The sequence below is a fragment of the Sminthopsis crassicaudata genome, chromosome 1 (genome assembly GCF_048593235.1).
Source record: "Sminthopsis crassicaudata isolate SCR6 chromosome 1, ASM4859323v1, whole genome shotgun sequence".
NCBI classification, from domain to species: Eukaryota; Metazoa; Chordata; class Mammalia; order Dasyuromorphia; family Dasyuridae; genus Sminthopsis; species Sminthopsis crassicaudata.
Genome location: NC_133617.1, coordinates 450,774,428 through 450,798,969, shown reverse-complemented (window position 1 = coordinate 450,798,969; position 24,542 = coordinate 450,774,428). Strand labels below are relative to the sequence as shown.

The window sequence follows — 24,542 nt, the reverse complement described above, 5'->3', positions numbered from 1 at the left end:
AGTAACAACTTCGTGAAATGTGAACCAGAAAAGGCAAAGAACTCCCAGGAAGTGCAGGGAAACAGAATTTGTGATTTGGAAAAGCAAGGAACTCCCAAGAAAGCAGGATGTGTGAATTGGAAAAGATAAAGAACTCCCAAGAAAGTAGGATTTGTGAATTGGAAAAAAATAAATCAGTTAAAAAAAATTTCCATAGAGCAAAACAACTCATTTAAAAACTCAATTGGACATATACAAAAGGAAGTAAAAAAGATAATGAAGAAAATAACTCATTAAAAATCATAACTGAACAAATAGAAATGAATGATTCATTGAGACATAATCAGTCAAGAAACAAAAAAGAAAAAATAGGGAAAAACATTAAATATCGACTTGGAAAAACAACAGACCTGGAAAATAGATCTAAGAGAAATAATTTGAGAATTAATGGACTTCCTGAAAATTATGATGAAAAAAAGAGCCTAGATACTATTTCAAAGGAAATCATCAAAAGAACTGTCCAGATGTAATAGAATCAGAAGATAAAATAGTCATAGAAACAATTCATCAAACACCTTTGGAAAAAGACCCTAAAATAAAAACTCCAAGGAATATTGTGGCTAAATTTAAGAACTATCAGATTAAGAAAAATATTATAAGCAGCCAGGAAAAAATAATTCAAATCCTGAGGTGCGACAGTAAGGATGACTCAAGATCTAGCTGCTTCCACATAAAAAGATTGAAGGGCCTGGAATCCGATATTCCAAAAGGCAAAATAATTTGGAATGCAGCCAAGAATAAACTACCCAGCTAAGGTGAGCATTTTCTTCCATGGAAGAAGATAAACATTTAAAGAAACAGATAAATTCCATTTGTTTCTAAAGAAAAGCCCAGATCTCAACAAAAATTTGATCTCCAGCCATAGAACTCAAGAGAAGCAGAAAAAGGTAAAAAGAACTCTTGAGAACTGTATTTCTCTTGTGGATATACATAAAGAGTACATGTTTAATTTGATTTTACTGATATAACATAACAAAGGGAAGTAGAAATGGAAAGGGGATAGTGTCAGAAAAAGGGAAAGGAGGAGATAAAAAGAGGGAAACTACATCCCATGAAGAGGCAAAGGAAACCTATCATATCTGAGGGAATTTAGAGAGGGGGAGGAACATTGTCTGAATCTTACTGTCATCAAAGTTGGCTCAAAGAGAAAATAATTGTCATATTTGTTTTACAGATAAACTTCTCTCACCTCATTAAAAAGTGGGAGAGAAAAAGGGAAAAAGAAAAGGGTAATAAGGGAAAGGTACAAGAAAGGGGAAGGGACTCAAAGGGGTGGGAGGGATCCTAAGGTGTGAGAGCTGCTTGAGGCAAGTGGTGCCCATAAGTTTAATACTGGGAAAGGGGTAAAGGAGGGGCAAGAAAATGAAAAGCATAAAGTGGGGATAATAAGATGGCAGGAAATACAGAATTGGTAATTTTCACTGTAAATGTGAATGGGATGAACTCTCCTATAAAGTGGAGGCAGATGGCAGATTGAATCAAAAGTCAGAACCCTACATTATGCTGTTTACAAAAAACACATTTAAAGCAGGGAAATACATACAGAGTAAAGATAAAAGGCTGGAGCAAAATCTATTATCCTACAGATGAAGTCAAAATATTAGGGGTAGTTATCTTTTTCTCAGATCAAGCAAAATTAAAAATTGATCTAATTAAAAGAGATAAGGAAAAAAACTATATCTTGCTAAAGGGGAGCATAGACAATGAAACAATATCAATACTAAACATATATGCACCAAGTGGTATAGCATCTAATTTCCTAAAGGAGAAGTTAAGAGAGTTGCAAGAAGAAATAGACCGTAAAAGTGGGAAATTTTAACCTTGCACTCTCAGAATTAGATGAATCAAACCAGAAAACAAATAAGAAATTAAAGAGGTAAATATAACATTAGAAAAATTAGGTATGATCAATCTTTGGAGAAAACTGAATGGTGACAAAAAGGAGTATACTTTCTTCTCCACAGTTCATGGAATCTATAAAAAATTGACCATATATCAGGACATAAAGACCTCACAATTAGGATGTGGGAAAACTGGGACACTGATGCATTGTTGGTGGAGTTGTGAAAGAATCCAACCATTCTGGAGAGCAATCTAGAATTATGCCCCAAAAGTTATCAAATTGTACATACCCTTTGATCCAGCAATGCTACTACTGGGATTATATCCCAAAGAAAAACTAAAGAAGGGAAAGGGACCTATATGTGTCAAAATGTTTGTGGCAGCCCTTTTTGTAGTGAATAGAAAATGAAAAATGAATGAATGCCCATCAACTGGAGAATGATTGGGTAAATTATGGTATATGAATGAATGTTATGGAATATTATTGTTCTGGAAGAAATGACCAGCAGGATGAATGCAGAGAGGCTTGGAGAGACTTACATGAACTGATGCTGAGTGAAATGAGCAAAACCAGGAGATCATTATACACTTCAACAACAATACTATTTGAGGATGTATTCTGATGGAAGTAGGTATCTTCAACAAAGAGAAGATCTAATTCAGATCCAATTGATCAATGATTCACATAATCAGCTATGTCCAGAGAAGGAACACTGGGAAATGAGTGTAAACTGCTTGCATTTTTGTTTTTTTTTCCCCAGGTTATTTTTACCTTCTGAATCCAATTCTTCCTGTGCAACAAAAAAATTCATATGTTGTATCTAGGATATACTATAACATATTTAACATGTATGGGAATGCCTGCCATCTAGGGGAGGAGATGGAGGGATGGAGGGGAAAATTCAGAACATAAGGGAGTTCAAGGGATAATGTTGTTAAAAATTACCCATGCATATGTACTGTTAAAAGAAGTTACAATTATAAAATTAATAAAAAGTGAAAAAAAGAAATGAGCAGAACCAGGAGATGTACACAGTGACATCATTATTATATGATGATCAATTATGATGAATGTGAGTTTCTAACAATGAAATTATTGATGCCAGTTTAAATGATCTTGTGATGAAGAGAGCCATCTACATCCAGAAAAAGGATTGTAGGAACTGAATGCGGATCACAATTTAACATTCTCACTCTTTTGGTTGTTATTCACTTGCATTTTGCTTTCTTACTCATTTTCTTTCTTTCTTTCTTTCTTTCTTTCTTTCTTTCTTTCTTTCTTTCTTTCTTTCTTTCTTATCTGATTTTTCTTGTTCAGCAAGAGATTGCATAATATGTTTATACATATTGGATTTAGTATATATTTTAACATGTTTAACATATATTGGATTGCTTTCCATCTGGGGAGGGGGTAAGGGGAAAGAGGAGAAAATCTGAAACAAGGCTATGCAAAGGTCTATGTTGTCAAATTATTCATGTGTATGTTTTAAAAAAAGAAAAACCCTTAAAACACTCAAAAAAATAAATTCAATAGTCTAAGTGAAATGGATGCTTACCTCCAAAAATATAGACTTCCCAGATTAACAGAGGAGGAAGTAAATTGCTTAAATAATCCCATTTCAGAGAAATAAATAGAACAAGCTATTAGTCAACTCCCTAAACAAAAATCCCCAGGACCAGATGGATTTACATGTTAGATCTATCAAACATTTAAAGAACAATTAACCCCAATGATATATAAACTATTTGAAAAAAATAAGGAATGAAGGAGTCCCACAAATTCTTTTTATGACACAGACATGGTATTGATACCTAAACCTGTTCTCTGTTGAAAACAAAGAGAAAATTATAGACCAATCTCCCTAATGAATATTGATGCTAAAATCTTAAATAAGATATTAGGAAAAAAATCATCTCCAGGATAATATTCCATGATCAAGTAGGATTTATACCAAGAATGCAGGGAGGGTTCAAAATTAGGAAAACTATCAGTATAATTGACCGTATTAAAGAACCAAATTAACAAAAACCATATGACCATCTCCATACATGCAGAAAAAACATTTTATAAAATCCAACATCCTTTCCTATTAAAAACTCTTGAGAGTGTAGCAATAAATGGACTTTCCCTTAAAATAATCAGTAGCATCTATTTAAAACCATAGTAATCATCATATGTAATGGGGATAAACTGTAACCATTCCCAAAAGATCAAGTTTGCCCAGTATCACCATTACTATTCAATATTGTATTAGAAAAGCCAGCTTTGGCAATAAGAGTTGAGAAAGAGATTAAAGTAATTAAAGAAGGTAATGAGGAAACAAAATTATCACTCTTTGCTGATGATATGATGGTATACTTAGAGAACCCCAGAGATTCTACTAAAAAGCTATTAGAAATAATACACACCTTTAGCAAAGTTGCAGGATACAAAATGAACCCACATAAGTCATCAGCATTCTTATTTATGACCAACAAAATCCAATAGTTAGAATTACAAAGAGAAATTACATTTAAAATAACTACTGGTAGTATAAAATACTTAGGAATCTATCTGCCAAGGGAAAGTCAGGAAGTATATAAGCAAAATTATAAACCACTTTACACACAAATAAAATCAGATCTAACCAACTGGAAAAATATTAATTGCTCTTGGATAGGTTGAACGAATCTAATAAAGATGACAATACTACCTAAACTAATCTATTTATTTAGTGCTATACCAAACAGACTCCCAAAAAACTATTTTAATGACCTAGAAAAATAACAACAAAATTCATCTGGAAAAACAAAAGTTCAAGATTTTCAAGGGAATGAATGAAAAAATAAAATCAAATGAAGGTGGCCCAGCTTTAATAGATTTAAAACTACATAATAAAGCAGCAGTCACCAAAACTATTTGGTATTGGCTAAAAATAGACTAGTTGAACAGTGGAATAGATTAAGTTCACAGGACAAAATAGTCAATAACTTTAAATATCTAGTATTTGAGAAACCCAAAGACCCCAGCTTTTGGGATAATAATTCACTGTTTGACAAAAACTGAAGGAAAAATTGGAAATTAGTATGGCAGAAATGAGGCATTGGCTCACACTTAACACTGTACACCAAGATAAGGTCAAAATGGGTTCATGATATAGGCATAAAAATGAGATTATATATAAATTAGAAGAATATAGGATAGTTTACCTCTCAGATCTGTGGAAGAGGAAGGAATGTGTAACCAAAGAAGAACTAGAGATCATTATTGATCATAAAATAGAAAATTTTGATTATATCAAATTAATAAGCTTTTGTACAAACAAAACTAATGCACACAACATTAGAAGGGAAGCAATAAATTGGGAAAATATTTTTGCAGTCAAAGGTTTTGATAGAGGCCTAATTTCCAAAATATATACAGAATTGACTCTAATTTATAAGAAATCAAGCCATTCTCCAATTGATAAATGGTCGAAGGATATGAACAGACAATTTTCAGATGAAAAATTTGAAACTTATTCTAGCCATATGAAAAGATGCTGTAAATCATTATTAATCAGAGAAATGAAAATTAAGACAACTCTGAGATACCACTACGCATCTCTTATATTATCTAGGATGAGGAAATCAGGAAAAGATAATGCTGAATGTTGGAGGGGATGTGGGAAAGCTGGTGCATTGCATACATTTTTGGTGTAATTGTGAATACACCCAATCATTGTAATTTGGAACTATGCTCAAAAAGTTGTCAAACTGTTCATACCCTTTGATCTAGCAGTATTACTTCTGGTCTTATAACCCAAAGAGATCTTAAAGAAGGGAAAGGGACCTGTATGTGCAAAGTTGTTTGTTGCAGCCCTTTATGTAGTGACTAGAACCTGGAAATTGAATTGATGTCTATCAATTGGAGAATAACTGAATTAGTTGTGGTAAATGAATGTTATGGAATATTATTGTTGTGTAAGAAATGTCCATCAGGATGATTTCAGAAAGGCCTGGAAAGACTTACATGAACTAATGCTGAGTTAAATGAGCAGGAGATTATTATATATTTCAACAACAATACTATATGATGATCAATTCTGATTGACATGGCTCTCTTCAGGGATCATTCATCTCCTTAACTTCTTTCTTATTTATTTTGTATTTTGATTTATCTAGTTCTGAGAAAGAAAGATTGAGATTCCCCACTAGTATAATTTTGCTTTCTAATTATTCTTGTAGCTCTCTTAACTTCTCCTTTAGGAATGTGGATGGTATACCACTTGGGGCATATATGTTTAGTATTGATTTTACTTGATTATCTATGGTACCTCTAAGTTGGATGTAGTTTCCTTCTTTATATCTTTTAGTTAGATTGATTTTTGCTTGTTATTGATCTGAGGGTAGGATTTCTACCCCTGCTTTTTTTTCTTAACTTCAGTTGAAACATAATAGATTTTGCTCCAGCCTTTTACCTTTTTTCTAAATGTATTACTCTGCTTTAAATGTGTTTCTTGAAAACAACACATTGTAGGATTCTGGCTTTTAATTCAGTTTGCTATCCAATTCTGTTTCTTGGGAAAGTTCATTCCATTCACATTCACAGATAAAATTACTAACTCTGTATTTCCTGTCATACTGTTTATCCTCAGTTATATTTTTATCTGTCCTTTCCCCCTTTCACTCCTCCTCAGTATTTTGTTACTGATTCCCCCCATCCCTCTAACAGCCCTCCCCTTTTACAGCCCTTCCCCCTTGCTCATACCTTTCCCCTTCTACTTTTGTTATCCCTTCTATCAGTGTCCCCATTCCTTTCCCCCTTAACCTCCTATTTCCCTATAGGCTGAGACAAGTTTCTCTGTGCAACTGTTTACGAATTCTTTTTTGAGCCAAATCTGAAGAGAGTAAGATTCACACAATGCTCAACTCCCTCCATGCTTTCCCTCAATTGCAATAGGTCTTTTTTTGCCTCTTCATGAGATGTAATTTGCCCCATTTTAGCTCCATTTTCCTCTTTTTCCTTGACTAGTTTCTTTTTCACATCATCATAATAAAATCAAAATATACCTTCCCTCTACAGTATACTTATAATTGAGTTACAGATCTCAAGAGTTAAACATATCATGTTCCCATAGCTTTTTAAAATTGGAAGAAAATTATTTTTTCTTTATTTTTTTCTTTTTAATGCTTCTATATTGAAGATAAAAATTTCTATTCATCTCTGGTCTTTTCATAAGAAATAGATGAAATTCACCCATTTCATTAAATGTCCATTTTTCTCCCAAAGATGATGCTTGGTTTTGCTGGATAGTTGTTTTTTGGCTGCAATCCAAGTTCCTTTGTGAATATCAGATTCCATGCCCTTTGATCCTTTAAAATGGAAGTTGCTAGATCCTGGGTAATCCTGATTGTGGCTCCTCAATATTTGAATTGTTTCCTTATGGCTGCTTGCAATATTTTCTCATTGATTTGATAATTCTGCAATTTAGCTGCAATATTCCTTGGAGTTTTCATTTTGGGGTCTCTTTCAGGAGGTGATTGGCAAATTCTTTTAAGGGCTCTTTTACCCTCTGGTTCTAGGACATCAGAGAAGTTTTCCTTGACAATTTCCTCTTGAAAGGTAATGTCTAGATGCTTTTTTTTAAATCACGATTTTCAGGAAGTCTAATAATTCTTAGATTGTGTCTCCTAGATCTATTTTCCAGGTCAGTTGTTTTTCCAATGAGGTATTTTACATTTTCTTCTTTCTAAAATTTTTTTTGTTTTATTTAATTGATTCTTGAAGTCACATTGATTTATTTACTTCCATTTGTTAATTATTTTCTTCATTTAGCTTTTTTATCTTCTTTTGCATTTGGCCAATTGTCCATTTAAATTAAGTGTTTTTTTTTTTTTGCAATTTTTTTCAATTCACAGATTTTGTTTTTCAATTAATTGGTTTCTATTTCATATCTATTTTCTAAGGAGTTAAATCCTTTTGCCATTTCATTAAGTCTATTTTTAAGGAGTTTTCTTTAGATAATTTCTAATTTTCCTTTTCTATACCTCTTGCAAAGGTCTCATTTCCTTTCCCAAATTTTCTTCTAACTCTCTTTAAAGACCCTTTTTGAATTCCTTTAAAAGAGCTTTGTGAAATGGGGATCAACTCATGTCACCCTTTGGGACTTCATGGGAACATTGCCTTTAGTATCCTCAGGATTTGAGGTCTGTTGTTCTCTTTTTTCCATAAAAGCAGTCTATGGTCAAAGGGTTTTTTTTTTGTTTGTTTGTTTATTTGTTTAGTTTTTTTGCCTTTTTGTTCATTTTTTTTAAGATTGATGTGTGCTCTTAGGGGCAACAGCTACTTTAGTTTGCCCTTTGGCTTGTGCTGTTGACTGATTTACTGTGCTGGGTAGGTGCAGCCAGGTCCTGTGTTCTTCTGGGGCTCAGAGGCTCACAATTTGCATTTTGTATTTTCTTTTGGGTATCTCACCACAAATCTTCTGAACCACTGGCTTGCAACCAGAACAGAGTAGCCTAAGAGCCTTGCAGTAGAGTCCCCAGTTCATGATGTAATGCTCTGGCTTCTTGCCTCAGGTGCCTCTCCCCGTGCCCAATTGAAAAATGTCTTTGCTGAATTTGGAATTATGAATCTGGAAATTCGTTGTACTCCAAATACTTGTGGGTTCTGTCACTCAAACAAACGAACAGCACACAAGTTTCAGGTAGCTATTTTTCTTAAAAAGTGAAATTGTGTCATAGTTTTAAAAATTATTATAAATTTTAATTTTTCCCCTGAGAAAAATTTTTAAGTATATATTCAAGATATTATTTCAGTTTCATGCTTTCTGTACCTAAAATATATTCAAAGAAAACATGTAATTCACCAATAATATTTGTGAATACCAATATAGTGCATCATATTTCTATTTTTTGATTTTTAAACTTTGCCCACTACTTTAAAAAAGGTTAAGGAGTCTGAATAAGAAATTAAGATTTCATATTAAAATTATAAGCTCACTCAAATCTAACAGGCCTGAGCTTCTAAAATATGGGAATTTGACCGTTCCACGATCTCTTTATGTTCTTGACAATAGATACCAGGAACTAGCCGTTCTTGTGAATGTTTACATTTAGGGCTGGGTGGCTTCCTCCCCTAGCATATACAATTGATAAGGAAACATGTCAAGATATAGACAATATGGAACGAGTCAACATACAGGATTGTCACGTACTCTGCACATGTATATGTGCCAAACTTCTTGGCTGAAAGTCTTCTTTGTCTAAAAAAAACATATAAAAAGCTAGCGTTCTATGCCACAGTTGAGCTTCACCCGTGGGAAGGACACTTCTCCCAGGAAAATCTTTACACAATTCAAGTTGATTGAGGCTGAAACGGGGCTCCCAGCCATTTGAGTTTTTGAGGTTCCCTTGAATCGGTGATGTATTCTTTTCCTCTATCTGCTATAATTGTCATATTGTTAATTGTTCTTATTTCTATTTGTTTTTTTATGTAAATCTAAATTGTCTGTACCTTGTCTTATTTGATTAAAACTTTTTATTTTCACTTTTTTAATTGAGCTTGAGAGCATCATTTATAGGAGCGAATCCGAACTTTTCTTTAAAATCATAACACAGAGGCCTTCTTATACTTATATCAGCTGTGTCAGTAGATATGCTCCTCCTACTCTTCCTGTATTATCCATAATGAAACAATGCTATTTCACATTTAAAAATGTTTTTATTGGTGTCTATTATTTTTATATTACAAACTTTTACAGAAAGTCTGTTTTAATGAAATAAAACAAGTAAAACTAAGAATTTAATGACTTCATATGAAAGTGCATGCCACATTTTACATTTTTAGCAACTCCCCAACTCCCACTTCTCTATTTAAAAAATCAGAAGTTTATTTTGTTCCCCTTTTATTCCTCATCCCACTGGAAAAAAAAATAAAAGCAAAAAAAATTTTTTGTAACAAATATGCATAACCAAGTAAAACAAATTCTCTTCATGGCTATATACAGAAACACATATGCAAATTTATAGATATTCATGTATAAATATATATTTTGTTGTTCAGTCACTCAGTCATGTTTAACTCTTGATAAAACCATGAACCAAATTGTCTGTGAAGTTTTTGTAGCAAAGATACTGGAGTAGATTATAATTATAGTAGGTTTAATTACTTGCCCAGTATCATGCTTCAAGCAAGTATTTTAAGGCTAAATTTGAACTCAGGTATTCCGAATCCAGGTCTAACTATAGCTTTTTCAAAATTTGTCATTTTCTTTTTTTGGTCCTCTTTGCCACTGTAACAAGGTGTAAAGTATAACCTTAGAATTTTTTAAATTTATATTTATTTAATAAATAATTAATTTGGAATGTTTTTTCATATGGCTATAGAAAGTTTGGGTTTCTTGAGATTTCTTTTAGACCAATTATCAAATGGGGAATAGCTCTTATTCTTATAAATTTGAATCAGCTATTTAAAAATATTGAAATTGAAATCTATATCAGAGAAATTTGCCATGAAAACTTTTATAGTTGTTTCTCTTTTAGTTTTAATTTTGCACTTCCAGAAATCAAGATATAGAGTAAGCAGTAAATTGCTGTTACTCTTTCATATTTACTTTCCAAAAATTCATGAAATAACAACTCCAAACAAATCCTGGAACAGCAAAATCAGCAAGAAGATGGGATGAAATAATCTTTAAAGTAAAGAAAATTGGGAGATGGGAAAGTCCTGTCCTACTTGGGTAAAATGGGATTGCAGTCCAGAACAGGAAGCAGCAAGCCCCACCTCAACAAAGCACTGGCAGATGTTAAACTCCAGTGTGGTAGAGCAGGCAAATGCCCCACATGCTTCAACATAGCCATATGAATAAGTAGACCCTAGCTCTGAGAACAGGCATCTTCCAGACTTCCACATGCTTCAGTGGATCAATTGGGAAACATAGAATATAGAAACATACATGGGAACCCTCTATTAACAACAGATAAACTGTTAGACCCCTATGGCCTCCAGTAGCCCTCACCTCTCACTACTCACATCCCCTGACATGAAGGTTCCTTGGGGCTGTAAGGCAATGTAAGTGTAGCACCAAGTATACCAGTCAGAGTTTGCAGTTCCTGGCACAAGAAGTCTGAGATTAAGTCCCTATATCTCTGGAGCAGAGTTAAATATTTTTAAAAAGGAAAAAGGTCAAACAGTATGAGCATACAATAACAACAACAACAACAACAACAACAACAACAACAACAACAACAACAACAATAACAATAACATTTGATCATAGAAAGTTGTGGTGGCAGAGGTTGGGGTTAAGTGACTTGCCCAGGGTCACACAGCTAGGAAGTGTTAAGTGTCTGAGACCAGATTTGAACTCGGGTCCTCCTGAATTCAAGGCAGATGCTCTATCCACTGTGCCACCTAGCTGCCCCTATAATACTAAAAAATTATGAAAAGAAAATCAAAGGGTTTGAGAAAAAAAAACCAACTTCTTAAAAACTACAATTGGCCAAAAAGAAGAGAAAGCACAAGAGCTAATTAAGGAAAATAACTCCTTAAAAACTAGAATTGGGCAAATGACTCTATAAGACATCAAGAATCAAACAAAATAAATTCAAAAGAATGAAAAAATAGAATAAAAATGTAAAATATCTCAGTAAAACAACTGACCTGGAAAATAGACCCAAAGAGACAATCTCAAAGTCATTTAGACTACATGAAAGTCGTAATAAGAAGGACTTAGAAAACATTTTTTAAAAAATTTTCAGAGGGAGGTGGGGAGGGAGGGAGAAAATTTGGAACATGAGATTTTGCAAGGATGGATGTTGAAAACTAACTTTGCATGTATTTTGAGAAATAAAATCTATTATTATTTTAAAATGTATAAAATAATAAACTAAGACCAAAAAAGAGCACCACTTTTTATCAGATTACTGGGGGGGGAGGGAAAAATTATCAAGGAAAACTATTCTGATGTCCTGAAATCAGAGGGCAAAGTAGGCATTGAAAGACTCCACTGATTATCCCAGAAAAGAGATCCCTTAAATAAAAGCTCCAAGGAACATTATAAGCAAATTTCAGAACTATCAGGTCAAGGAAAAAAAAAAACAAAACTCAGTTAAGTGGTCAGAAAGAAACAAGCTGCTGCAAAATTAAAAGATCAGAAGTCACTGATCATAATATTTTGGAAGGCAAAGGGAGCTAGGACAGCAACCAAGAATCACCTACCTGACAAAATTAAGCTTAGTATTTTCAAGGGAAAAAATGGTCATTCAATGAAGTAGAAAGATTTCAAGCTTTCATAAGAACAGAACTGAAGGGGGAAAAATGATCTCCAACATCAAGACCCAAGAGAAGTAATAAACAGGTTAAAAAGCAAAAAGCCAAAAGAAGGGAGGTAAAGATGATACTTGTAATTCTCTAAAATTCTACCATTAATAGTATAGCTAGAAGGAATACACATAGATGAGGATACTGCTATAAGATGATGTTGAAGAAAAAAAAATAACTGTGGGATGAAAAAAAGGAGTGCATTGAATGGAAAAGGAAGGGAAAGGTAGAATGGAGTAAATTTTTTTAAATAAAAGGGCTCAAACTACTGTCTATCAACCCAGGTTACTTATACCTTCGGAAGCTAATAATTAATGTGCAACAAAAAAATGGTATTTACACACATATATTGTATCTAGGTTATATTGTAACACATGTAAAATGTATGGGATTACCTGCCATCGGGGGGAGGGAGTGGAGGGAGGGATGGGTATAATTTGGAAAAATGAATAAAAAAAAAAAAAAAAGAAAACAATCTACTAAATAAATAAATAAATAAAAGGGCTCAAAATACCTGTTACAATAGAGGGAAAGATAGATGGGTGGGCAATGAACATCACTTGGATCTTACTCTCATCATTTCCATTGGGTCAGAGAGGGAATATACAATCAGTTCAATATAAACTCTATCTTACCCCACAGGAAAGTAGAGAGGAGGAGACTATGTAAAGGAGAAGTGGTATGAGACTGACAAAAGGAAAAGCATATTGGGGGAGGTGGTAGACAAAAGTAAAACACAGATAGGGAGGGAAAGACTGAAAGAAGAAAGAGGATAAACAGGAAGAATAGGATGGAAAGATATACACACCCAATAATCATAACTGTAAATGTGGATGGGATTAACTCTCCCATAAAATGGAAGCAGATGGCAAAGTAGATAAAAAAAAAAAAACAGAACCTTTTCAATCTGTTGTTTATAAAAACCATATGTGATCATGTATTCAGGTTAACAAAGTAAAGGTAAGGGGACTGATGCAGAACCTATTATGCTTTAGATGAAGTGAAAAAAAATTAAGGATGTCAATACAGATTTCAAAAAGCAAAAATAGACCTAAAAGGGATAAGGAAGGAAATACCACCTTGCTAAAAGTTTTCATAGATAACAAAGCAATATCAATATTAAACATCTATGTACTAACAAAGTATAACATCCTAATTCTTAGAGAAGTCAAATGAATTCCAGGAAGAAATAAAGAGCTATGACTGCCCCAACTCTGTACTCAATAAATTCAACCAAAAAGACTCAGAAGATCCGACTTCAAATCTCACACTAGAACTTACCTGTGTGATGTTAGGCAAACCATAACCTATTTGGGACTTACCCTGTATTAAAAGGAATTTAAACTAGATGTCCTTTGAAATTTTCTCTTAACTTTGAACTATAATCCTATGACCTTGAAAATTTGATATAAGTGGATGATATCATTATATGGTTCCTTTGAAAAACACATTGATTTGCTTCTTCATGCCATGGAATCTTTATCCATTAATAACAAAATGTCATTTGGACATCAAAGGACAAGCTTCTTAATAATGTAAAGGAAAGTTAGACATTAAAGATTTTAAATTTAAATTTATGGGTTACATTGAATAAGTAGATGAAGGCAACACACAAATGCCTTATTTTCTTCTAGAGGAGACATGTTAAGCACAGAGCTATCATGAGGAAAACTGCATTTCAATAGACTTGGTGGCAGTCTAAAACCAAAATTGAATGAAAATAATTTATTTAATACCAACATAATATGACTCTTAGCATATACTTTCTGAACTATAAAAAATGGATCATTAACAGATTTGGGAATTATCCTTACAAAAACCCAAACCCATATAGTATTAATGAAACACAGAGCTAATTAATCATTTTATGGCAACTGTGTAAAGATCAACAGATTTCCTTTTCAAAAAAGAAAAGTTTTGATTCACATTCTCAAATAACATAATAAAGAGGATTAAAAACTTATGGAAATGTTTTTGTAATAAGTAGACATACCAGTTTTGGGGATAAAAATTCAATGTTTGACAAAAGTTGCTGGGAAAATTGGAAATTAATATGAAAGAAACTAGGCATTGACCCACATTTATCAGGTAAATCAGGTAAAAATGGGTTCATGACCTAGACATAAAGAATGAGATATAAATAAATTAGAGTACCATCGGATAGATTACTTCTCAGACCTGTGGAAAAGGAATGAAGTTATTTCCAAAGAAGAACCAGAGATCATTATTGATCACAGAATAGAAAACTTTGATTATATCATATTGAAAAGGTTTTGTATAAACAAAACTAATGCAGAGAAGATTAGAAAGAAAACAATAAACTGGGAAAACATTTTTACAGTAAACGGTTCCTATAAAGATCTTATTTCCAAAATATACAGAGAATTGACTCTAATTTATAAGAAATCAAGCCATTCTCCAATTTTTAAATGGTCAAAGGAGATGAACAGACAGTTCTCAGATGAAGAAATTGAAACTATTTCTAGCCATATGAAAATATGCTCTAAGTCATTATTGATCAAAGAAATGCAAATTAAGACAATTCTGAGATACCATTGCATACCTGTCAGATTGGCTAGAATGACAGGGAAAGATAATGCACAATGTTGGAGGGGATGTGGGAAAACAGGGACACTGATACATTGTTGGTGGAACTGTGAATACATCCAGCCATTCTGGAGAGCAATTTGGAACTATGCTCAAAAAGTTATCAAACTGTGCAGACCCTTTGACCCAGCAGTGTTACTACTGGGCTTATATCCCAAAGAGTTCTTAAAGAAGGGAAAGGGAGCTGTATGTGCAAGAATGTTTGTGGCAGCCCTCTTTGTAGTGGCCAGAAACTGGAAACTGAGTGGATGCCCATCAATTAGAGAATGGCTGAATAAATTGTGGTATATGAATATTATGGAATATTATTGTTCTGTAAGAAATGATCAACAGGATGATTACAGAAAGGCCTGGAGAGACTTATATGAACTGATGCTGAGTGAAATGTTCAGGACCAGAAGATCATTATATATTTCAACATCAATACAATATGATGATTAATTCTGATGGATGTGGCCATCTTCAACAATGAGATGAACTAAATCAGTTCCAATAGAGCAGTAATGAACTGAACCAGCTACACCTAGCGAAAGAACTCTGGGAATGACTATGAACCACTACCTAGAATTCCCAATCCCTCTATTTTTGTCCGCCTGTATTTTGGATTTTCTTCACAGGCTAATTGTACACTATTTCAAAGTCCAATTCTTTTTGTACAGCAAAACAACTGTTTGGACATGTATACATATATTGTATTTAATTTATATTTTAACATATTTAATATGTATTGGTTAACCTGCCATCTGTAGGCGGGGAGGAAGGAGAGGAAAAATTAGAACAAAAGGTTTGGCAATTGTCAATGTTGTAAAATTACCCATGCATATATCTGGTAAATAAAAACTATATATAAAAAAGAAATAAGCAGACATAACTTCACTGCTATCATTAACAGACAAAGATAATTTGTATTTGTTGAATGTAACAAATCTGTTTTACTATGGATATGAAAGAGTACAGATCCAAGAGTGGAGTCAAAAGTCCAAAAAATCCAAAATATCCAAAAATGCAAAATCCAAAAGAATCAAGTTATAATGTGTTGACAAAGAAACTCAGAATAACAGGCTGAAACATGCACTTTAAATACAGAAATGATTACAATTAAGAATCTTAATGTTGCAATCAGGAAACACAAAGAAATTATCCCTTAGGAGTCTGGGCATACAAATCAATGCAGATTAGTAGAAAACAGTAGAAATCATGAAACATCACTTCAGACTGCATAAATTTTACATCTGTCAAATTCTTAGGAAATCATGATCTAGTAGCATACAAACAGAAGTTCACTTTCTTTTACAATCTAGCAGATAGCAACTTCCCATACAAATTATAGATTCCAAAATATCCTCAAGTATTCCACAAATAAAATCTATTAGAACTAGAGCATTATTATAGAGATAGTTGACCATGTGTAACATTGATACATAAAACTATCTAAGAATATTTATATTTTATATCACTATACCAAGTATCGAAAAAGTCCAAATTATGTGCAATTAATCAAAGTATAGAGATTCAACAGAAAAAAGCAATATTATATGGGTATTTATCATTTCTATCATGCAGTTTGCTTCTATTGGCATTTAGGTGCTGATAAAGATAGAGTGCTGAGTCTAGAATCAGAAATACTCAATTCAGATCTAACCTTAGATTTACTAGCTGTGTGACCCTGGGCAAGTCATTTAAAATCTGTCTGTCTCAGTTTCCTCAATTGTAAAATGGGGATCGACAGTACCTCCTTCATAAAGGTTTCAGGATAGGCAAATGAAATAATATGTATAAAGTGTTAGCATTTATGTTTGATGGCTGCCAGATGCATATATCTAATCTTTGCCTTTCTCATTGATTTCAGTTCTCTATAACTATCTGCCTATTGAATCATTTCAATTCAGTGATTTCTAGATATCTAATACTCAATAAGTTCCCAAAAGAACTCATTATCTTTTTGCATTAGGCCCAACTTTAAGCTTTAAACTTCTCTCTATCTCTTCAGAACACTATCTATCCACCTAATCACTCTTGTGATCATGGTGTCATCTTTGATTCCTTGTTCTCCCTCCTCCCTCTTGACCAAGTTTTTTTTTAATATTTTCAAATCCACTACTCTGCTTGGCTTGATTCCAAGAATATCATCTTTTTCTCAAAGTAAGCTCACTACTATAAATCTTACCTTCATGGAGATGGCTTCAGCTTTCATACTCAACCTGTTTTAGTATATTCAATTGCCTCCTCAACTCTGCTTGGAGAACTGGAGAGTAAAACAAAACAAAACAAAACAAAACAAAACAAAACAAAACAGAAAAAAACCTGCCCCCAAGGCCTCCCTTTATAGAATGCTCAGAATTTCCATCCTATTCTTGATTTTCCACCTGCTGCTCTGCTTGTTTTGATTTTAGGAACATCATACACCTGTACTAGTGCCCTCTCTTCCCCCCTGTTTTTATGTATTGTTTTCTTCCAACAAAACTGAAAACTTCCTGAAGGCAGGGATTCTCTTTTTCTTATTCATGTTCTCCAAACTTTGCACAGTGTCTGGCACATAGGTTCTTAACAAATATTTGTTGACTATTTAATGGCAATACCTCTCACATTTCTCTCCTCTCTTAAGAATACCAGTGTAGGGGCAATAAGGTGGTGGCACAGTGGATAAAGCACCAGCCCTGAAGTCAAGAGGAACAAATCTGGTTCAAATCTGGTCTTAGACACCTAACACTTCCTAGCTATGTGACCCTGGGCAAGTCACTTAACCACAACTGCCTCAGGGATTAAAAAAAAAGAATATCAGTGTAGTTAAGAGTCTCATCACTTTTTCCTGGACTACTGAAATTACTATTTATGCTTATAATCTTTCCCTTTTTTCAATCCATCATCTGACAAAATGAAACACTTGTAGCACAGTTTTGAATGTGCCATCTCCCTGATACAAAACAAAACAAAACAAAAACAAAAATCAAAAATCAAAAACAACAACACAATACTTCAGTGGCTCTCTATTACTACTTGGAATTATGAAAAAAAATATCCTTATCACTAAAAGTTCTTTACAGTCTGCCACTAATCTATCTTTTTGGATGGATTTTATGTTATATTTCTGATGTACTTAATGTTCTAGTCAAACTGGACTCCTCATTGTTACTTGTCCATAAATGGTTACATATACTTTCTGCTGCATCTGTGTATAGAATTTTCCCTGAGCCTGAAATGTATTCTTGCTCCAAAGAGTACAATTTGCTATAAACAGTGCTGGCCATGTGGTACACTTCACAAATAAGTATTTATTGAATTGAACTGTTGTATAAAGTTCAAGTATTTGCCCCTTCTTAACTGATATTTTTTGACTGGGTACTTAGGAGCTTTTACTTTGCTGACAAACATAGCTAGCTCTGAATTAAAAGGAATGAACCCTCTGAAGTACTCATATTATTTGAAATTATTTGAATTCATAGTGTACATTTTTGTTGGGCAGGAATCAGTGACCATATTTTACATAATTATGACTTTGAAAAGTCTGAATTCCCAAACATACAGCCACTTCATGGAATTCATTCTTCACATTAATGGAGGACTAGGTGTATCTTTTGCTTTGTTTTGTAATTTTGTTTACTTTTGGATTCAGGTCCATTCTAGGAGCCAGAACGTTTCTGAAACCTGGATTGACCAGAAGTCCTTCTATTATTACATATTCTTTTCCATGTATCTAATGTTGTCATCTGGTCTATTAATGCAAATCAAGAAGCTCTAGACCTTGCCATCTTCCTGGCTGCTTCAACATTAGCATTTCCTGATTTTTCATCTGCCCTGAAACTGATTTTTCTTTTATATATATATATAATCTTCCCCAATTAGTATTTGAGCTCATTGAAAGATCTTTTCCTATTTGTAATCTCAGTGCTTGGCACATAGTAAGCACTTAATAAAAACTTTTTTTTTGTTAATTCTGAAAGCTAAGAAAAATGAACTTCAAAGAGGTTTACTCAATGTCACACAGGTAATAAATAATAGAAACATAATTGAAATCCAAATTTTCTGATTCTAGTCTAGTGTTCTTCCTAATGCACTCTGTTGTCTCTTAATAATTAAAGGAAACTAGGCTGTATGCAGGTCTGTGTCTATACATGTACATTTGTGTGAACACAGAAGAGGAAAAAAACACACCATACACAAAGGCTTTTTTTTGATAAAATGTATATCTTATAAGATAGGGAGGGCAAGCTAGGAAGACTTTTAATAGTTCTTCTAGGTATCATTTTCTGAACTGAAATTTTCCACAGGCCCCAATTCAGTTCTATATGCTGCTGTAAACCTTGACTATTCTGCCTGCCCAGGCAAAGTATATGTTTCTTCTAACCTGCAATAAATTTGAGAGGGACTGCAAAAGGCTGCTCTCTTTTGGAAATAGAGAAACGTTCCAATAAGTCCTCAATTGATGTACTCACATACTCTTTGCAGTTCCCGTCCTTATCTTGCCAAACATTTTCTCATGCCTACATCTAATCTCTGACTATTTGCTCCTAACAGGCCAAGTTAATTTTTTTTTTCTTTTTCAAAAAAGGCTAGGACATCAAAAGAAGAAGTACTTTTGTAGATCACCTTAAGGCAATTTCAACAACACATTACTCCAATGCTGTGTTTCATATTCTAATTATAAACAAGCTTATTTGAGAAGATAGATTCATCTAGGGAAGAAGTTAAAATTATGGTGTGCTGTTACCTTGTTATGTTTAGAAAATGACTAGAGTTCTATTACTCAGTACAAGAATTGTCGTTAAAGTTAAAAAACAGTTGCCACCCCTCCTCTTTCTTTATAACTCTCTCTTTTCAATTACTGCAAATTTTCTGAAAAATTCAGCTTGGTGCCTCTAATTTTCTACATCACCTACACAAAAGAGGCCAGAGCAAATAGAGCAGAAACAGTATTTTTGCTGCTCTCTTATAGGCAAGTAGACTTGGATGCTGTTGGATTACAAGGCAAATGAATTTTAAAGTTATTGGGGCTTGCTGTGTAAACTTTTTTTCTGCCACAGTTCAGGCAAGGAGACATAAAGCCGGAACAAGTACTGATTTCAGCCCTGGGAACTGGGATTAGGGGTGTTAGACCTAAGAGTAAACAAAGTTTGAGAAATAGCCAGATGGAACTTCTTTGTTTTTTTCTTCCTTTTCCTCCTTACATATAAAATTAGTTTATCTGGCATTCCATCAGCTTGTGCCCTCTATTAATCAGCACTTGTGCATAATAAATTGATGTTCTTAATGATAACCATGTGGTACTGCAATAACTAGAATGTCCTCTGAATCATCAAAGACTAATTAAGTAATATTTTGTATAGCTGTGAGACTCAGATGTGATAACTTATGGAAAGCACTTTAAAAACCTTAAATATGAAACCCAAAGAACTCTCACATTTTCTGTTGCCATGCAGTATCCTCCCGTTATCTCCTTTACAAATGGGCTCTGTGGCCTAGCACATTCTTCTCCGAAGCCAGGTCACCCGTGATCGTCCGCTGCAGTCACTGCCTGACAGGGGCTGCTTGGAAGCCGCCCCTAAGGTTTACATCATCACAAGGAAAAGAACAAGCAACATGGCAGCAATCCAGTCCAGCGGTTCACATGTAGCAACCCACGACTACTACCAAAGACGTCAGGGTTCCACTTCCAGCAACAGCTCCTGTGGAAGTGCTGAGTACTCTGGGGAAGTGATCCCCCACCGTCCTGGTATTCCTAAATCAGATTCAGGCCACTGGTGGGCAAGCTTCTTCTTCAGGAAATCAAGTCATCCTTTCATGACAACTGTATTGGAATCCCCAGAGCACTCAGGAACTTTCAAAGTGGAGGCCACGAGGAAGCAGCATGTCAGCAAGCCCAGCAAAGCCAGCCCTGGGCCTTCTGCATGAGTGGCAGTACCCTCCTCCAATTCTGAAGTGTGTTAGGCATCAGAGCCCATTTCTGTTTCCCTTCCCCTCCCCACCCCTCTCCCACCCATTCCTTTAGAATAGACAGGCTGCTTAAGTGTAGAGGTAGTTGTGTTTTGTGTGTGTGTGTGTGTGTGTGTGTGTGTGTGTGTGTGTGTGTGTGTGTGTGTTTTAAAGAAAAACAGGCGGGAGCCAAGATGGCGGAGAAGAAACACACGACTCTGTGAACGTCCTTACTCCCTCACAACCAATTAGATAAATCAGCCTCAGAAATAGCACTGGACTGATAGATACCACAAGGACTGGAAGCATGACTTACCAGCTGAAGAGAATCTGGAGTTTCAACAGATAAGGTCAGTTCCCAGGGGAGGAAGAAGAGAGGCCAGCACAGACGGCTGGGTGCTAGCATACTGCGCCGATCGAGCTGGGAAGGGCTCTGGGATCAGAGAAGCCACTGAGATAAAGGAATCTGGCACAGGCTGTTAGCTCTTCTATGCTTATAATATAGCAGTTCAGAAGAGAAATCTAAATTACTTTTAAAAATTCAGATAGTTAGATTTTGCCGGATCGGGGGTGACTCAGCAGATCTCGGCACCAGGAGGTGTGGCCCCTAGCTCCCTCCTGAGACTAGTTAAAGAGATTGACAAGTGGGCAGATACGGCCCAAGGCAACACACACTGCCTACCTTAGCTGGAGGGTGTGGAACTCAGGTGTGGAAGTCCCAGAGAAACTGAACCTTTGAACTAGGGGCCATGGTTTCTGGCAGACACTTCCAGTTTGAGTGCAGGGGCTTTTCACGTCACCTGCTGCTGACATCCACGCCCCACCGGGACACATAGGCTGGGCTTTGTGCCTTCTTTATTGTTCAGTCTCAACCTCAGGGAAGCCGCTAAAACACAGCGCCCTCGGGGCACAGCAGTGCTAGTCACCTCTGAGGCACTTCCAGGGAGGGGGTGTGGAACTCTCTCCCAGAGCTCTATCTTAGCTCAGGCGCTAGAACGGCTGCATCCATCCAGTCTGGGAGGAAGCTGGTAAAGAAGTAAATAAATAATTTCCTAACCCAGGGACAGACCCCAAAAGATTTTTTAAGTATGAACAAAAAAGCCAGAAAAACCATAGATTCCTTCTACACAGAGAAAGAGCGGGTATCCAACCCCAAGGAAGTTAACAGCAGAGAGTCAGCAGATAACAACCTAAAGGGGAATGATTCCTGCCCCCCATCACATAATTCTCTCCTAGAAGAGACTCTTAAAAAGTTAAGAGAGTTTGAAGAAAAATAGGGAAAGGAAAGGGAAGCTATGATAGAGAATAAGAACGTCCTGAAATTGGAGTTGGAAAAAATAAAGAATTCACAGGAGATGCAGGGAAACAAAATTTGTGAATTAGAAAAGGTTAAAAAATCACAGGAAAGTAGGATTTCTGAATTGGAAAAGATAAAAAAATCTCAAGAAAATAGAATTTCTGAATTGGAAAAAGAAAATAATTCTCAAAAAAAAAATTAGGGAAATGGAAAAAAATTCAATAGAGCAAAATAATTCATTTAAAAACGAAATTGGGCATTTACAAAAAGAACTAAAAACTGTGAAAGAAGAAAATAACTCCTTAAAAGTCAGGATGGAACAAATAGAAATAAATGATTCACAGAGAACCCAAGAATCAGTCAAACAAAACAAAAAAAAAATGAGAAGCTGGAGAAAAACGTCAAATACTTACTGGGAAAAACTATAGACCTGGAAAATAGATCTAGGAGAGATATTCTGCAGATCATTGGACTTCCAGAAAACTATGACCAAAAAAAGAGCCTAGATTCTATTTTACAGGAAATTATTAAAGAGAACTGTCCAGAGATAATAGAAACAGAAGGGAAAGTAGATGTGGAAAGAATACATCGAACTCCTTCTGAATTAGACCCTAAAAAAAGAACAGCACGGAATATAGTGGCTAAGCTGCAGAATTGCCACACAAAGGAGAAAATCCTGCAAGCAGCTAGGAAAAAACAATTTAAATACCAAGGTGCCACAATAATGGTCACTCAAGATCTGGCTGCCTCCACATTAAAAGATAGAAGGGCCTGGAATCTGATATTCCATAAGGCAAAAGATCAAGGACTGCAACCAAGAATGAACTACCCAGCTAAGTTTAGCATCTTTTTCCATGGAAGAAGATGGTCATTCATTGAAATAGAGAAATTCTATATGTTTCTAAGAAAAAAACCAAACTTAAACAAAAAATTTGATCTACATCCAGAAGACTGAAGAGAAACAGAAAAAGGTACACAGAACCCTTGAGACCTGTAACTCTGTTGTGGGTATATAAAAAGTACTCAAGGATAATTTGATTTTACTGATATAAAAGAAAAAAAGGGGTTGTAGTAAAGGGAAGGAGGTAGTTTCAGAAAAAGGGGAAGGAATGATAAAAAGAGGGAAACTACATCCCAGGAAGAGGCCTAGAAAATACACCATATCTGAGGGAATTTAGTGAGGGGGAAAATCATTGTGTGAATCTTACTCTCCTCAGGAGAGGCTCAAAGAGTAAATAATTAACATATTTGTTTTTTAGAGAATTTTCTCTCACCTCATTAAAAGGGGGGAGAGGAAAAGGGAAAAGGAAAAGGGGAATAAGTGAAGGGACTTGCAGGGAGGGGGGAGGGATACTAAAAAAAAAAAGGGAGGGTTGCGCATCACAAGGGGGGTCTGTAAATTAAATATCAGGGGAGGGGGATCAGGGGGGTCAAGGGAAAAACCATAATCTGGGGATAGTATGATGGCAGGAAATACAGAATTAGTAATTTTAACTGTAAATGTGAATGGGATGAACGATCCCATCAAACGGAGACAGATAGCAGATTGGATCAAAAAGCAGAACCCTACAATATGTTGTCTGGAGGAAACACACTTAAAGCAGGGAGATACATACAGAGTAAAGGTAAAAGGTTGGAACAGAGCCTATTAGGCTTCAGGTAAAGCCAAAAAAGCAGGGGTAGCTATCCTTATCTCAGATCAAGCAAAAGCAGAAGTAGATCTCATTAAAAAAGATAAGGAAGGAAACTATATCCTGCTGAAAGGTAGCATAAATAATGAAGCCATATCAATACTAAACATATATGCATCAAGTGGTATAGCATCTAACTTTCTAAAGGAAAAGTTAAGAGAGTTGCAAGAAGAAATAGACAGTAAAACTATAATATTTGGAGATCTCAACCTTGCACTCCCAGATTTAGACAAATCAAACCACAAAACAAATAAGAAATAAATTAAAAAAGTAAATAGAACATTAGAAAAACTAGGTATGATAGACGTTTGGAGAAAACTGAATGACAATAGAAAGGAATATACTTTCTTCTCAGCAGTTCATGGATCCTATACAAAAATTGACCATATATTAGGACATAAAGATCTCAAAATTAAATGTAGGAAGGCAGAAATAATAAATGCCTTCTTCTCAGATCACAATGCAATAAAAGCTACATTCAGTAAGAAGTTAGGGGTAAATGGACCAAAAAGTAATTGGAAAATGAACAATCTCATCTTAAAGAATGACTGGGTGAAAGAGCAAATTATAGAAACAATTAATAATTTCACCCAAGATAATGACAATGATGAGACATCATACCAAAATCTGTGGGATGCAGCTAAAGCAGTAATAAGGGGAAATTTTATATCTTTAGAGGCTTATTTGAAGAAAATAGAGAAAGAGAAGATTAACGAATTGGGCTTACAACTTAAAAGGCTAGAAAAAGACCAAATTATAAACCCCCAACCAAAAATTAAACTTGAAATACAAAAATTAAAAGGAGAAATCAATAATATTGAAAGTAAAAAACTATTGAATTAATAAATAAAACCAAGAGTTGATTTTATGA

General features: G+C 34.7%; 1 protein-coding gene across 1 annotated transcript; it reads left to right on the top strand.

Annotated features, from left to right (window-relative positions):
• Nucleotides 1-20,350: 20,350 nt before the first annotated feature.
• Nucleotides 20,351-20,662, top strand: LOC141550406 (pancreatic progenitor cell differentiation and proliferation factor-like). The gene has a single exon (XM_074281032.1). It carries the CDS (start codon nucleotides 20,351-20,353, stop codon nucleotides 20,660-20,662), a length of 312 nt encoding a protein of 103 aa, XP_074137133.1.
• Nucleotides 20,663-24,542: the final 3,880 nt, after the last annotated feature.

Bases quoted from the DNA above. Each gene is read 5' to 3' on its own strand.
- LOC141550406 (XM_074281032.1), top strand. From the start codon at position 20,351: ATGGCAGCAATCCAGTCCAGCGGTTCACATGTAGCAACCCACGACTAC.